This window comes from Lepus europaeus, chromosome 18 (genome assembly GCF_033115175.1).
Source record: "Lepus europaeus isolate LE1 chromosome 18, mLepTim1.pri, whole genome shotgun sequence".
NCBI classification, from domain to species: domain Eukaryota; kingdom Metazoa; phylum Chordata; class Mammalia; order Lagomorpha; family Leporidae; genus Lepus; species Lepus europaeus.
Window position 1 is genome coordinate 1,141,994 of NC_084844.1, and position 14,169 is coordinate 1,156,162.

Below are 14,169 nucleotides of genomic sequence, written 5' to 3' on the forward strand. Positions count from 1 at the left end.
ACTGAGACAGACACCCTGCTGCACCTCAGCGTGGTCAGAGTGTCTGGCGGGCGCCTGGCTGGCGTTGGTGCTGCACTGACTGCCGCGTGTGGGCCCGGGCGGCTGCTGGAGTCAGCGAGAGAAACGCTGTGCAGGACGCGCTCAGCCCAGCTGTCCCAGCCCCCGTCGGCCTCCCCTGGCTTAATTGCCACAGCAGTGCTGGCACCTGTGGTTGCCGCCGAGCGCCGCGCTGGCCCTGTTCTGATGTCTGAAACCACACCAGGCTCTGCACAGCCGCCTCTGAGGCTCCGGGAAGTGGCGGATCCAGCCTTCCCAGAGTTTCTGTCGGTGGCCGCGAGGGGCGCAGGCCGAGCCTCGGCAGCAGTGTTGTGTGAGAAAGTCATGCTCGCCTGGTGGGGTCCTCCAACCCTCGGCACCCAGGTACAGCTTTTTAACAGTGATGAACCAGGAGAGAGCCCGTGAGAGACTCAGCGTTCCGGGGGGAGCGGTGAGACCCTGGGCTGGAGAGTGTGTGGAGACTGGCTGTGCTGGAGAACCTGGGTTCAGTTGAGGACACGGAGCAGAGGCTCCGGCACATCTGCCGATGGCACTGACAGGGCGGCCAGGGTTTTTGGCGCCAGCGTGCAACCACACAGGCTCCCCACAGAACGTGAAGAGCATGCGCACGGGAGCTGCTGGGCAAGTGAGTGCTCCACGTGACTGCTCCGTGGCTTGCATACCATAAACAGATACAGTTGTTAAGAAGATGTATTTTATTTATTTATAAGTCAGAGTTAGAGGGAGAGACAGAGTCATCTTCCATCGCGGGTTTGCTCCCCAATTGACTGCAACGGCCGGGGCTGGGCTAGGCCAAAGCCTGGACCCAGGAGCTTCTGGGTCTCCCATGTGGATGCAGGGGCCCAGGCACTCAGGTCATCTTCCGCTGCTTTCCCAGGTGCATTAGCAGGGAGCTGGGATTCAGCCACCACTCATCTGGGATGCTGCTGCATAACGCTGGCCCCAATATGTACAATTTTTACTTGAAAAACAAAAATCACATTGTGCACCTTAACTATATATAGTTCTTACTTTGTCGGTTATACCTCAGGAAAGCTAGAAAGAAAAGAAAATGGAATTGTTGGACAATTTTGTGAAGGAGGAAACTGAAGTCACCTGTAGCTTGTAGATTCATCCCAAACTCAGAGGGTCCAGGACTGCCTCTTTCTTTTCTTTTCTTTTTTTTTTTTTAAGATTTATTTATTTATTCCAAAGAGTTACACAGAGAGAGGAGAGGCAGAGAGAGGGAAAGAGAGAGAGAGGTCTTCCATCTGCTGGTTCACTTCCCACTTGGCTGCAATGGCCAGAGCTGTGCCGACCTGAAGCCAGGAGCCAGGAGCTTCTTCCAGGTCTCCCACGCGGGTGCAGGGGCCCAAGGACTTGGGCCATCTTCTACTGCTTTTCCAGGCCACAGCAGAGAGCTGGGTCAGAAGTGGAGCAGCTGGATGTCGAACCGCCGCCCATATGGGATGCCAGCGCTTCAGGCCAGGGCGTTAACCCGCTGCACCACAGCACCGGCCCCCAGGACTACGTTTTTCACAGTCTTGTTTTTTGTTTTTTGGTCTTTTATTTTCATGGTCTCTTACAGCAGTTTTTACTGTAGTTGAAAGCAGAGTGCAGGTATCTTTGCTATGTATCCTGCATGGATTTTCTTCTGATAAGTGGTTTTTAGAGATGAGCAAGTAATGGACAAAGAATGGGAAAGTTACAGGTAAATGAAGAAGCTTAAAGAGCCATGTTTCCTCTCTGGAGCGTGGGTTAGATCAGTAGATACTCAGCTGTACTCAGGAAAACCTCCCTGCAAGTTGGTTAGGATGGGGACGAGAATGTGCTGTGTTTTACGGGTAGACACTCCCCCTTAGGGGACACAGGCTGGGTTCTGGGTGAGCACCACCCTGAGGGGACACAGGCTGGGTTCTAGGTAAACACTCCCCCTGAGGGGACAAGGGCTGGGTTCTAGGTAAACACTCCCCCTTAGGGGACACAGGCTGGGTTCTGGGTGAGCACCCCCCTGAGAGGACACAGGCTGGGTTCTAGGTAAACACTCCCCCTGAGGGGACACAGGCTGGGTTCTAGGTGAACACTCCCCCTGAGGGGACAAGGGCTGGGTTCTAGGTAAACACTCCCCCTTAGGGGACACAGGCTGGGTTCTAGGTAAACACTCCCCCTCCCCCTGGGGGGACACAGGCTGGGTTCTGGGTGAACACTCCCCTGAGGGGACACAGGCTGGGTTCTGGGTGAGCACTCCCCCATGGGGACACAGGCTGGGTTCTAGGTAAACACTCCCCCATGGGGACACAGGCTGGGTTCTAGGTAAACACTCCCCCATGGGGACACAGGCTGGGTTCTAGGTGAACACTCCCCCTGAGGGGACACAGGCTGTGTTCTGGGTAAACACTCCCCTGAGGGGACACAGGCTGGGTTCTAGGTGAACACTCCCCCTGAGGGGACACAGGCTGGGTTCTGGGTGAACACTCCCCCTGAGGGGACACAGGCTGGGTTCTGGGTGAACACTCCCCCTGAGGGGACACAGGCTGGGTTCTAGGTAAACACTCCCCCTGAGGGGACACAGGCTGGGTTCTGGGTGAGCACTCCCCCTGAGGGGACACAGGCTGGGTTCTAGGTAAACACTCCCCCTGAGGGGACACAGGCTGGGTTCTGGGTGAGCACTCCCCCTGAGGGGACACAGGCTGGGTTCTGGGTGAACACTCCCCCTGAGGGGACACAGGCTGGGTTCTAGGTAAACACTCCCCCTGAGGGGACACAGGCTGGGTTCTAGGTGAACACTCCCCCTCCCCCTGGGGGGACACAGGCTGGGTTCTAGGTGAACACTCCCCCTCCCCCTGAGGGGACACAGGCTGGGTTCTAGGTAAACACTCCCCCTGAGGGGACACAGGCTGGGTTCTGGGTAAACACTCCCCCTGAGGGGACACAGGCTGGGTTCTGGGTGAACACTCCCCCTGAGGGGACACAGGTTGGGTTCTAGGTGAACACTCCCCCTGAGGGGACACAGGCTGGGTTCTAGGTAAACACTCCCCCTGAGGGGACACAGGCTGGGTTCTGGGTGAGCACTCCCCTGAGGGGACACAGGCTGGGTTCTGGGTGAGCACTCCCCTGAGGGGACACAGGCTGGGTTCTGGGTAAACACTCCCCCTGAGGGGACACAGGCTGGGTTCTGGGTGAACACTCCCCCTGAGGGGACACAGGCTGGGTTCTAGGTAAACACTCCCCCTCCCCCTGAGGGGACACAGGCTGGGTTCTGGGTGAGCACTCCCCCTGAGGGGACACAGGCTGGGTTCTAGGTAAACACTCCCCCTCCCCCTGAGGGGACACAGGCTGGGTTCTGGGTGAGCACTCCCCCTGAGGGGACACAGGCTGGGTTCTGGGTAAACACTCCCCCTGAGGGGACACAGGCTGGGTTCTGGGTGAACACTCCCCCTGAGGGGACACAGGCTGGGTTCTAGGTGAACACTCCCCCTGAGGGGACACAGGCTGGGTTCTGGGTGAACACTCCCCTGAGGGGACACAGGCTGGGTTCTGGGTGAACACTCCCCCTGGGGGGACACAGGCTGGGTTCTGGGTGAACACTCCCCCTGGGGGGACACAGGCTGGGTTCTAGGTAAACACTCCCCCTCCCCCTGAGGGGACACAGGCTGGGTTCTGGGTGAGCACTCCCCCTGAGGGGACACAGGCTGGGTTCTGGGTGAACACTCCCCCTCCCCCTGAGGGGACACAGGCTGGGTTCTGGGTGAACACTCCCCCTGAGGGGACACAGGCTGGGTTCTAGGTAAACACTCCCCCTGAGGGGACACAGGCTGGGTTCTGGGTAAACACTCCCCCTGAGGGGACACAGGCTGGGTTCTGGGTGAACACTCCCCCTGAGGGGACACAGGCTGGGTTCTGGGTGAACACTCCCCCTGAGGGGACACAGGCTGGGTTCTAGGTAAACACTCCCCCTGAGGGGACACAGGCTGGGTTCTGGGTGAGCACTCCCCCTGAGGGGACACAGGCTGGGTTCTAGGTAAACACTCCCCCTGAGGGGACACAGGCTGGGTTCTGGGTGAACACTCTCCCTGGGGGGACACAGGCTGGGTTCTAGGTAAACACTCCCCCTCCCCCTGAGGGGACACAGGCTGGGTTCTGGGTGAACACTCCCCCTGAGGGGACACAGGCTGGGTTCTGGGTGAACACTCCCCCTGAGGGGACACAGGCTGGGTTCTAGGTGAACACTCCCCCTCCCCCTGAGGGGACACAGGCTGGGTTCTGGGTGAGCACTCCCCCTGAGGGGACACAGGCTGGGTTCTGGGTGAACACTCCCCCTGAGGGGACACAGGCTGGGTTCTAGGTAAACACTCCCCCTGAGGGGACACAGGCTGGGTTCTGGGTAAACACTCCCCCTGAGGGGACACAGGCTGGGTTCTAGGTAAACACTCCCCCTGAGGGGACACAGGCTGGGTTCTGGGTGAGCACTCCCCCATGGGGACACAGGCTGGGTTCTGGGTGAACACTCCCCCTGAGGGGACACAGGCTGGGTTCTAGGTAAACACTCCCCCTGAGGGGACACAGGCTGGGTTCTGGGTGAACACTCCCCCATGGGGACACAGGCTGGGTTCTGGGTGAACACTCCCCCTGAGGGGACACAGGCTGGGTTCTAGGTAAACACTCCCCCTGAGGGGACACAGGCTGGGTTCTAGGTAAACACTCCCCCTGAGGGGACACAGGCTGGGTTCTAGGTGAACACTCCCCCTGAGGGGACACAGGCTGGGTTCTAGGTGAACACTCCCCCTCCCCCTGAGGGGACACAGGCTGGGTTCTGGGTAAACACTCCCCCTGAGGGGACACAGGCTGGGTTCTAGGTAAACACTCCCCCTGAGGGGACACAGGCTGGGTCTAGGTAAACACTCCCCCTGAGGGGACACAGGCTGGGTTCTAGGTGAACACTCCCCCTCCCCCTGAGGGGACACAGGCTGGGTTCTGGGTGAACACTCCCCCATGGGGACACAGGCTGGGTTCTGGGTAAACACTCCCCCTGAGGGGACACAGGCTGGGTTCTAGGTAAACACTCCCCCTGAGGGGACACAGGCTGGGTTCTAGGTAAACACTCCCCCTGAGGGGACACAGGCTGGGTTCTAGGTGAACACTCCCCCTGAGGGGACACAGGCTGGGTTCTAGGTGAACACTCCCCCTCCCCCTGAGGGGACACAGGCTGGGTTCTGGGTGAACACTCCCCCATGGGGACACAGGCTGGGTTCTGGGTAAACACTCCCCCTGAGGGGACACAGGCTGGGTTCTAGGTAAACACTCCCCCTGAGGGGACACAGGCTGGGTTCTGGGTGAACACTCCCCCATGGGGACACAGGCTGGGTTCTGGGTAAACACTCCCCCTGAGGGGACACAGGCTGGGTTCTAGGTAAACACTCCCCCTGAGGGGACACAGGCTGGGTTCTAGGTAAACACTCCCCCTGAGGGGACACAGGCTGGGTTCTGGGTAAACACTCCCCCTGAGGGGACACAGGCTGGGTTCTAGGTAAACACTCCCCCTGAGGGGACACAGGCTGGGTCTAGGTAAACACTCCCCCTGAGGGGACACAGGCTGGGTTCTAGGTGAACACTCCCCCTCCCCCTGAGGGGACACAGGCTGGGTTCTAGGTGAACACTCCCCCTGAGGGACACAGGCTGGGTTCTAGGTGAACACTCCCCCTGAGGGGACACAGGCTGGGTTCTAGGTGAACACTCCCCCTGAGGGGACACAGGCTGGGTTCTGGGTGAACACTCCCCCTGAGGGGACACAGGCTGGGTTCTAGGTAAACACTCCCCCTGAGGGGACACAGGCTGGGTTCTGGGTGAACACTCCCCCTGAGGGGACACAGGCTGGGTTCTGGGTGAACACTCCCCCTGAGGGGACACAGGCTGGGTTCTGGGTGAGCACTCCCCCTGAGGGGACACAGGCTGGGTTCTGGGTAAACACTCCCCCTGAGGGGACACAGGCTGGGTTCTAGGTAAACACTCCCCCTCCCCCTGAGGGGACACAGGCTGGGTTCTGGGTGAGCACTCCCCTGAGGGGACACAGGCTGGGTTCTGGGTGAGCACTCCCCCTGAGGGGACACAGGCTGGGTTCTAGGTAAACACTCCCCCTGAGGGGACACAGGCTGGGTTCTAGGTGAGCACTCCCCCTGGGGGGACACAGGCTGGGTTCTGGGTGAACACTCCCCCTGGGGGTACATACGCTAGGATTCTGGATGAGCTCAGGCTTTGCTGCATTGTTCGTGCTGCTGTCTGCCCTGTGCCCAGCTCCTTACAGTGTTGTTGAGGTGGTGTGAGCTGTTTGACATGCTTTCTAGTCCTTTGCTGAACTTTTTCTCATGACAGTGGCTTCTCTTTTGCAGGGGAAAATTTGTTGCATTGGAGAACATCAGCTGCAAGATTAAGTCGGGCTGTGAGGGGCACCTGCCGTGGCCCAACGGCATCTGTACCAAGTGCCAGCCAAGCGCCATCACGCTGAACAGACAGGTGAGAGCTGCCCTGTGTCTACTTCTGTTAGATTTGCTCTCACGGCTGAGACGTGGAGAGTTCCAGAAGACTCCTTCCTGGGAGAGCAGTTGCCGCTAGAGCGTGTGTTGTGGGTGGCAGAGTCTTGGATGGTTTGGTCACTTGCTTCACCTTGTGTGGAAGTTGCATGTTGAAGACAAAGTCTGCAGGATTTGCAGTTCGCGGGGTGGAGGGGCCCTCGCGTCTGGTATGCGTGAAGGCAGCAGTTTCTTGGTGACTGTTCAGATGTGCAGTGAAGGGGACTGGGCCCTCAGAAGTGGTGTCTCTGGAGGCTGCTAGTGCACCCTCTCCACGCTGGGCTGGCGTGGCGTGGCGTGGCGGGGCGGCCCTTCTGGCCCTGTCTGCCCTGGCAGCTGTGCTGTTCGAGCGTGGGTCGCCGGCCACATGCTTGCTGCTGCCTGTCTGTCCTCAGAGAGAACCCATGGCTGCCTTGGCGTTTATGGAAACTGAGCCCTCCTCCTGTGTTCCTTAGTCCTTGAGAACCACCTGGGGCAGGCATCTGACTTCTGCTTACGGTGCTCACATCCTGCTTCCTGCTGACGTCACCCTAGGAAGCAGCAGGCGGTGACTGAAGTGCTTGGGCCCCTCCCACTCGTGTGACATCTGAACTGAGTTCCCGGCTTTGGCCTGGCCCGGCTGCGGCTGTTACAGGCATTTGGAGAGCAAACCAGCTGGTGGGAGCTCTTTCTCTGTCTCTGCTTCTTTTAAAAAAACAGTGTGCTTAAAATTATTAACTATTTTAAAGGCAGAGTTACAGAGAGAGAAGGAGAGACAGAAAAAGAGATCTTGGGTTTCCTGGTTCACTCCCTGAAATGGCTGCACCAGCCGGGCTGGGCCGGGCTGGGCCGGGCTGAAGCCAGGAACTAGGAACTTCACCATGTGTGTGCAGGGCCCCGAGTGTTTGGCCATCTTCCGTTGCTTTAGCTCAGAAGTCGAGCATCCAGGAGATGAGCAGGCGCCTATGTGGGATACTGGTGCTGTAGGTTGCGGCTTAACCTGCAGAGCCATAGCACTTGGCCCCAAGAGATGCTTTTTAAAAACGATAGAATAGTACCTTGTTTATTGTCTTAGAGATTGTGAGAACTTGCATTTAGGTAAAATCATGGAGAGTTACTGTTGACTTTTACATTTGAATTTATTTTTATTTATTCAGTAAGCAGAGAGAGATCTTGTCGGCTGGTATACACCCCAGAAGCCCACCACAGCCACAGCTGGGCCAAAGCGAAGCCCACAGCCTGGGACTCAGTCTAGATCTTCCCCATGGGTGGCAGAGACCCACATTGTTGACCTAGTGCCTGCTCCTTCCCGGGGCGTGTATCAGCAGGGAGCTGGAATGAGAAGCAGAGCTGTTCTGATGGGGGGTGGGATGTCCCAGCTGGCACCCTAACCGCTTGCCAGATGCCTGGCCTGTGAGAGTAATTTGAGGTTATGAGTACTGCTGGAGCAAACCGTCCCTCCCCCACACTGCCCTCTGGCCCCTGCAGCCGTCAGAAGGATGGAGCAGCTTCTTGCATCTGAGTTCTGTCCTGTCGCGGTGTCTTGACTAGCTGGGGGACGTGTGGGTCACTGTCCTCTCAGCCCGCTGTCCTCCCTCCGCAGAAGTACAGGCACGTGGACAACATCATGTTTGAGAATCACACTGTTGCCGACCGCTTTCTGGACTTCTGGAGAAAGACCGGGAACCAGCACTTTGGGTACTTGTATGGACGGTACACGGAGCACAAAGACATTCCCCTTGGCATCAGGGCGGAAGTGGCTGCCATCTATGAACCTCCTCAGGTAGACCGGGGGTCACGGGGCTGGGGTTTGTCTGTTTGGGACGCGCTTCTCAGATGGCGTTTGCCTCGCTGGCTCTGTCGTCGGCTCTGCACGCGCCATGGGAGTGACTGGAGAGGAGGGTCCCAGCCCCTGGACGCTTCCCTGTGGTTCCTGTCAAACAGCTGGGGCTTTCTGAGCTCAGGCACGTTGGACAGACGTCCACAGGCTGTTTCTGCCTGACGTGCCATCTGCAGACCTTGTAATTCTGTCTCCTGTCACCGAGTGACAGCAGCTCTCCCAGGACTGGGAGAATGTCTGGCGTGAGCCTCACAGACTCTCGTGCTGCAGGTCCTGGGCCACGCACACAACCATCCCAGAACCAGCACGCTGCCAGAGCAACTGGAACAGGAGCGAAAGCAGTCAGGAGAGCGTCGCGGGGCCGGGAGGGCGTGGAGGGCGCAGCCCACGTGGTGCGTGCGGCGCACGGCTGCTACCCGCCTGGAAGCTGGTGGGGCTCCTCTTTGCAGGGCACCAGCAGCCAGGCACTCACTGTACTTTCAGAGGATTGGTGGCTATGGATGGGGCCTTAAAAAAGCTCATGGGAGGCCGGCGCCGTGGCTCAACAGGCTAATCCTCCGCCTTGCGGCGCCGGCACACCGGGTTCTAGTCCCGGTCGGGGCACCGATCCTGTCCCGGTTGCCCCTCTTCCAGGCCAGCTCTCTGCTGTGGCCAGGGAGTGCAGTGGAGGATGGCCCAAGTGTTTGGGCTCTGCACCCCATGGGAGACCAGGAGAAGCACCTGGCTCCTGCCATCGGAACAGCGCGGTGCGCGGGCCGCAGCGCGCTACCGCGGCGGCCATTGGAGGGTGAACCAACGGCAAAGGAAGACCTTTCTCTCTGTCTCTCTCTCTCTCTCACTGTCCACTCTGCCTGTCAAAAATAAAAAAAAAAAAAAAAAAAAAAAAAAAGCTCATGGGAAATGTGTATTATGAAGAAATTGCGTAGACTTAAATTTTTTCATGCCAAAATAAACTTATCTTTTAGTTTGATTTTCCATGAACTTTTGAAAGTACCCATATATGCATACGTTTGCATTTTCATTTGTCTTGTATTTATGTAAAATACTTGTGTGTTATGCTTCATTATATAAACTGTACTGCAAAAGCACAAACTCTGTAAACAAATACTGAGTTTGAGTGAGTGATGCACATGATGAATCATTTAGGGAAGTGTGCTGCTGTCTGGTGACGTTAGGGGTGGCTGGACCTTGGCAGTGGGTGGACGGATGGCGTCTGCTCTATGTTGGAAGCCTTTTGTAAATGCTAGAGAGGAATTTGCACAAGTCGAGAGGCATCTGCAAGCAAGGAGATCTTCCTTCTCGCCCTGTTCCCTTCCCTCCTCTGCAGACAACCTTCACTGTTTGTTTGTTTGTTTATTTATTTATTTATTTAAGATTTATTTTATTCATTTGAAATGAGTTACAAAGAGAGAGAGAGGTCTTCCATCCACTGGTTCACTCCCCAGATGGCTGCAACGGCCAGAATTGTGCCAATCCGAAGCCAGGAGTCAGGAACCTCTTCCGGGTCTCCTACGCGGGTGCAGGGGCCCAAGGATTTGGGTCATCTTCTGCTTTCCCAGGCCACAGCAGAGAGCTGGATCATAAGAGGAGCAGCTGGGACTAGAACCGGCGGCCACATGGGATGCCAGTGCTTCAGGGCAGGGCGTTAACCTGCTGCGCCACAGTGCCAGCCCCAGACAACCTTCACTTTTAAAAGTTTGTTTTAGGCCGGTGCCGCAGCTCACTAGGCTAATCCTCCGACTTGCGGCGCCGGCACACCGGGTTCTAGTCCCGGTCGGGGCACCGATCCTGTCCCGGTTGCCCCTCTTCCAGGCCAGCTCTCTGCTGTGGCCAGGGAGTGCAGTGGAGGATGGCCCAAGTGCTTGGGTCCTGCACCCCATGGGAGACCAGGAGAAGCACCTGGCTCCTGGCTTCGGATCAGCGCGGTGCGCCGGCCGCAGCGCGCCTACCGCGGCGGCAATTGGAGGGTGAACCAACGGCAAAGGAAGACCTTTCTCTCTGTCTCTCTCTCACTGTCCACTCTGCCTGTCAAAAAAAAAAAAAACAAAAAAAAAAAACAAAACTTGTTTTAACTTCTAAAGTTTGGATTTTTAAAAAATGTGTTTATTTAAAAGGCAGAGGAAGGGAGAGAGAGAGAAAAATAAATCTCCTATCTGCTGGTTCACTCCCCAAATGACTGCAACGCCAGGGCCGGTCCAGGCCAAAGCCCGGAGCTGGAAACCCCATGCAGGTCTCCCCCGTGGGTGCAGGGACCAGGTCCTTTGTCCTCGTCTGCTGCTCTCCAGGCACAGGAGCAGGGGCTGGATCACCAGCAGCGCAGGCAGAGCCGAAACCGGCACTCGGCTCAGCGCGCCAGCTCCTTGTGCCACAGCGCTGGCCGCTAAGGTTTGAGTTTCGATGTGTGCGCATTACATGTAGAGGTCACCCCGGTCCCCTTCTTCCTTGGCACATGCTCTCAGCTGCCACTGTGTTCCTTTTTTTTTTTTTTTTTTTTTTTTGTCAGGCAGAGTGGACAGTGAGAGAGACAGAGAGAAAGGTCTTCCTTTGCCGTTGGTTCGCCCTCCAGTGGCTGCCGTGGACGTCGCGCTGCGGTCAGTGCATCGCGCTGATCGAAGCCAGGAGCCAGGAGCTTCTTCCCGGTCTCCCACACAGGGGCAGAGGTCCAAGGACCTGGGCCATCCTCCACTGCTTTCCCAGGCCACAGCAGAGAGCTGGATTAGAAGTGGGGACTTGAATTGGCGCCCATGGGGGATGCCGGCACTGCAGGCAGCAGCTTTACCCACTGTGCCACAGCGCCGGCCCCAAAATGATACTTGCTAATTTCCTGTGAGCTGCATTTAAGTGAAGATTAAAGGTTTTGGCCAGCTTTGTCCACTCCAAGAAGTTGATTTCCTGGGGTTGGTTTAGGCTGCCTGAGCGCCAGCATGGCCTGCTCCTGAAGCTGCCCTGAGCTAGGTGCTATACCTCCTGGCAAACAGGTTGCTGATTTTATTTATTTTTTAATATTTTTGTTTTAAATATTTATGGCCGGCACCGTCGCTTAACAGGCTAATCCTCCGCCTTGCGGCACTGGCACACCGGGTTCTAGTCCCGGTTGGGGTGCCGGATTCTATCCCGGTTGCCCCTCTTCCAGGCCAGCTCTCTGCTATGGCCCAGGAAGGCAGTGGAGGATGGCCCAAGTCCTTGGGCCCTGCACCTGCATGGGTGACCAGGAGAAGCACCTGGCTCCTGGCTTCGGATCAGCGTGATGCGCCGGCCGCAGCGGCCATTGGAGGGTGAACAAACGGCAAAAAGGAAGACCTTTCTCTCTGTCTCTCTCTCTCTCTCTCTCACTATCCACTCTGCCTGTCAAAAAAAAATATATATATATATGTATATATATATTTGAAATGCATAGTGGCAGAGAGGGAGAGCAACAGCAAGAAAGAGGGAGAGAGAGATCTTTCTCCTGCTACAGCTGTGGCTGGGCCAGGTCCAAACCAGGAGCCAGTAACCCCCTGCAGGCCTTCTGCATGTGTGGGCGGGCACTCAGGTACTCGGGCTGCTGTCCACCGCCTCCCAGGCGCCTTCGCAGGAAGCTGAATTGGAAGAATGGAGTAGCCTGGATTTGAACCTGGCACTCGGAGAGAGGGTGGTGGCATCCCACACTTCGCCAGGTGCTGCCATCTTTTTAGATGCCGTCACCTTTCTTGGGGTGTGTGCGCTGGCCCTCTCTCGCTGGGATTCAGACTTAGGGTTTTGCCTGGGAAGCCAAGCACTGTCCTGCAGGAGTGGCATGTGGTCTTCCCGAGGCTCTTTTCTGGAAATGGATGTTACCTTTTAGCTTCATCCTTGGTTCTTCTAGCCAAACCTGTGTGCAGTAAAACTGCTTGCTCCAAGTTTTGAAGATAACTTCATCCTCCAGTGAAGGAAGCCTCCCACCAAGGTCGACGCCGTCCTGTGCCGTGACTGCAAGCGCATTGCAGCCCAGGGACGGGTGTGCCTGGAGGGCGCGTGGTTGTGTTGTCGGCGGCCCTGATCCCCTCAGCGACCCCTCACCCACCTGGGTCTCTGAGCCTTCTCCTGTGACTCCATCTTCTCCCTTTAATTCCTGACAGATTGGAACGCAGAACAGCTTGGAGCTTCTTGAAGACCCAAAGGCAGACGTGGTTGATGAAATTGCTGCCAAGCTTGGCCTGAGGAAGGTACTGAGACGCACGGCCGGCCAGGCGGCCTGGGCTGGGCTCTGAGCTGGGCAGGCCTGGCGGGGCCCGCTCACAGCGACAGGTGCAGGTGCAGGCTCCGTGTTCTCAAACCTTATTGGTGTTTATTGGGCACCAGAGGCTTCTGTGTTTCTCTGACTTTGAGTAAAGTGAGAGTATTCCCCGGCAAAAAATACCATTGTAGCAATTCAGGAGCCGCTGCGTCCCAGCGTGCCAGTGACCGCCCTGTGGACAGTGCACGCTGGGGGAGCAATCAGCAGCGGGTGGACGCCGTGGGCAGCGGAGCCTGGGGGACCGGCTCCTGAGTCTGCATCACAGAGCGCACAGGCTTTGTTCAGATGAGCAGGGGAGCCGGGCCAGACCCCGCCCTGAGCGCTGGGCCTGGGCGTCCGCTGTCCCCGTGATGGAGACTTCGCTCCTCGCTCCCGCCCAGCCCTGCGCTGGAGCTCAGGGCAGCTGCTGAAGCCTCATTCGACTGCCAGGTGCCTCTCAGGGCATCTTTCTCTGTCCGGTGGTGGGAGACCTGGCCTCTTACCTTATTGCTTACTTGTCTGCCTCTGGAGAGGAACTTCCCACCGTGGCTGCTGCGTCAGCACAGGGCTGGCCCAGCGCAGGGCTGGGCCGCTTACGCTCACCTGCGGTCCACTGGCACGGCCGGGGCGGGCAGCGACTGCGCCGTGGTCCCCAGGGACTGTGACTGAGACTGCTCTTCCCACGCCGGGGACAGAAGCCAGAGGCGTGATCATTTGTTTCGGAGATGTTAAAGAGTTGTTTCCCTTTTTCCTTAAGGTCGGCTGGATATTTACAGACCTTGTCTCAGAAGATACCCGGAAAGGCACAGTCCGGTACAGTAGAAATAAGGTGAGGTGGGGCCGTGGCGTCACCCGCACCCTCCGGTCCGCGCAGCTGCTCCGCAGAGCCTTCAGGGCCGTCCTGACAGGTCTTGGCACGAGGAGGCTTCGCCTGTCGGCTCTGCCCTGTGAGCAAACCGGCCTCCCCAACATGAGTGGTTTTTCCATGTCGTCCTGTGGGGGCCGCCAGGCATTCCATGTGGGGCTGCCCGGCATCCCGGCACCTCCTGACAGGCTGTGTCTCTGTTAGGACACCTACTTCCTGAGCTCTGAGGAGTGCATCACCGCGGGCGATTTCCAGAACAAGCATCCCAACATCTGCCGCCTCTCTCCAGACGGACACTTCGGGTCCAAGTTTGTCACTGCAGTGGCTACAGGTACACACGGGGCACAGCGCACCGTGGCCACGGGTACACACGGGGCACAGCGCACCGTGGCCACGGGTACACACGGGGCACAGCGCACCGTGGCCACGGGTACACACGGGGCACAGCGCACCGTGAACGTTGCGCCTGCTCTGTGTATTATGTTCCTCTTTCCAGGGACTTTCCATTCTGACTTATTTATAGATTTTTGTGGTTATTAAACTTATTTATTTTTAATTCATTAGAAAAGCAGAGCACAGAGCTGCCTCATCTGCTGGTTCCCTGCTAAAATACCTGCCACGGCAGGGCCGGGCCGGGCCAGGCAGCGCC

General features: G+C 57.6%; 1 protein-coding gene across 1 annotated transcript in view; it reads left to right on the top strand.

Moving 5' to 3' along the window:
• The window catches only part of NPLOC4 (NPL4 homolog, ubiquitin recognition factor), a 67,519-nt gene that overhangs the window by 24,161 nt on the left and 29,189 nt on the right, over positions 1-14,169 (top strand). The window contains exons 7-11 of the mRNA XM_062175399.1: positions 6,423-6,546; positions 8,185-8,364; positions 12,519-12,605; positions 13,413-13,484; positions 13,725-13,851. Of these exons, the coding sequence (XP_062031383.1) occupies positions 6,423-6,546; positions 8,185-8,364; positions 12,519-12,605; positions 13,413-13,484; positions 13,725-13,851 (590 nt within the window). The remainder of the gene's footprint in view (positions 1-6,422; positions 6,547-8,184; positions 8,365-12,518; positions 12,606-13,412; positions 13,485-13,724; positions 13,852-14,169) is intronic.